Here is a 2,314-nt window from a genome sequence, read left to right on the forward strand (position 1 = left end):
GGTTAGATGTATATTATGTGTAAGTAGTACTAATACTAACGGCCTGATTATGCACATTACATCAGAATTAGAACTAGTTTTGTTGTTAACATGTTAGACATTGGGTAGGTTATCGGTGTGAAATACTACATGAGTGTTGGCCAGTTGGCTTGAGTACAGTGATATCATGAGATAAATAGGGTACATTTCTAAGACCATTATATCTAACTTCTTCCAACGTTCTGGCCATAGTGAGTGAGTGGCCGAGCGGTTAAGACAGTGGAACCGTAATTACGTAGCCATAACATCGAGGCTCACTCACTCCATGGTTCTGGTGGTAGAACGAGTCTTCTCGGATAAGGACTATAAACCGTAGGTCCAGTGTACACATCTAGCTCGTGTGCACTTTAAAGAACCTAGTACATCTTTCGAGACGAGTAGGGGGTTACCCCGGTGTATTAGTACATCACAGCCACTGATCACCAACTGGGCCCTCTGGGAGACCAGTCTTTGACTGAAGAGGTTACCCAGTATAAATATATATTTCAATCAATTCAATCAATCAATATACCGTGTACCCACGTAGCCCCAAATGTAGCACCAAATTCCCTTTTGGAAGCATCTGAAAAGAAGTGACGGCATTCAGAGTCCTTTTTTGGTAGTACGTTGATGATAGTGGTTCCATTGTATTGGTCAAGAAATTGTATCCAAATTTTCAAGTCTTCACGTACTCCTTGGGTAATACGTATTTTTGAGTCGGGATTTGTCTGACCGTTTGTGAGTGTATATAGTCTTGTAAGGAAAGCCCTGCCGGTCTTAATAACGCACGTGGCGAACTGAAGTTTGCCGGTAAGAGATTGAAGTTCTCTGAGTGTTATGTAATGTGAACTCGACCATTTTTTTACTTCGGACTTATACTTTTCTAGTTTGTCATTGGGTAATCTGGCTACCATAGCTCGCGTATCCAGTTCGATCCCTAAAAAGGTTAATTTTGTAGTTGGCTCCACTGTTTTGTGAGGGGAGAGAGGAAGGCCAATGGCATCCGATAAGGCAATGAGATTGTTAAGGTACCTTTGGCACTCATGTTTTGTATCGCCTATAAGCAGGAAATCGTCTAATACCTTGACTACGTTTTTACATGCTAGTTTATTTGTCAGTATCCATTTTATTCCGTCTGAAAACGATTCAAAAATTCTACAAGAGGATCCACACTCTTGTGGGAGGACCTTATCGTAGTACAGTTTGTTTCTCCAAGAGAACCCGGTAAGGTGATACTGTGTTTTGTGTAAGGGAATGAGCCGGAAAGCATCTTGAATATCGCTTTTGGATAGGTAGGCTGGGTAGGTGGATTTTTGAATGATATTTACGGCTGTGGATATATTTTCGTAGTGGACTGTTTTGTAGTGTTGAGGAATATTATGATTCACTGATCTTTCGTCGTGCGGATATGATAAGTTATGAATTAATCTGTATTTACCTGCAACGGATTTCTCCCTCAAACTTAGTGGTGACGATTTGAAATGTAGAAATGGGGGCGAATCGAATGGGCCAGCGATACGCCCTGTAGCAATCTCTTTAGCAATCATCGGTTGGATAATTTGAGGTTTCTGTAATGCCGATACTGATTTTTTTGGCAGTAAAACCGGCTTCAGGACCGTCGTAATTCAGGAAAAAACCATTTTTAAAGCCGGAAATGAGGTAATCTTTGTTGGAATATCCCGAGAGAAGGGTTTCGAGTTTATCTACCCTTAGTGGGGTTGGCAGTGGGGTTAGCAGGGGATGTTGTTGTTGTTGATGGGTGTCGTGATTGATTTGTATCTCGTTTGCACAGGAAATATGGGTGTGGCCTGTCTTCGGAGCATTTAAAGCATTTATGAGAGAACTTACAGCGGTATGGTTGTGAGCACTTTCGCGCTGGGGTATGGTATGCTTGGCAGTATCCGAGTGGTATTTGGGAATCGGTGGTCTTCCTGTTGAAAGGTGGGGTGTTAAAGCCCCGAAAATGACTTTGTGGGCGATAGCGTTGTAGCATTAAGTTGTGAATAAGGTCGCCCCGTACTGTGGCCCATGAGCATTTGGTATGTTCCCTAGCTCTCCGAAAAGCCTCATCGTATGATTTCGTATCGTATAATTTTGTGCGTTGTTTCGCATCATGATTTGAATTTGCTTTGCGTAAGTGAAAATGTCTTGCATATCTGTAGGGTGATAGCTTAGGTGTATGGTGGCGAAGTCGTAAAATGCCATGGACCATTCATGTTCGGACAAGAATCGTTTTTTCTTTTTTGGCACCATTTCAAGGCCCCCGTTGAACTGTAACGCGAATGTATCGCTATCG

At 42.3% G+C, this 2,314-nt stretch overlaps 1 protein-coding gene across 1 annotated transcript; it reads right to left on the minus strand.

Moving 5' to 3' along the window:
* Nucleotides 1-533: 533 nt before the first annotated feature.
* Nucleotides 534-1,565, minus strand: LOC144853454 (uncharacterized). The gene has a single exon (XM_078711151.1). It carries the CDS (start codon nt 1,563-1,565, stop codon nt 534-536), a length of 1,032 nt encoding a protein of 343 aa, XP_078567277.1.
* Between the last annotated feature and the right edge of the window lie 749 nt (nt 1,566-2,314).

Source organism: Antedon bifida, chromosome 10 (genome assembly GCF_963402885.1).
Source record: "Antedon bifida chromosome 10, ecAntBifi1.1, whole genome shotgun sequence".
NCBI classification, from domain to species: Eukaryota; Metazoa; Echinodermata; class Crinoidea; order Comatulida; family Antedonidae; genus Antedon; species Antedon bifida.

Coding starts and splice junctions, on each gene's coding strand:
- LOC144853454 (XM_078711151.1), bottom strand. CDS start 1,565: ATGATTGCTAAAGAGATTGCTACAGGGCGTATCGCTGGCCCATTCGAT.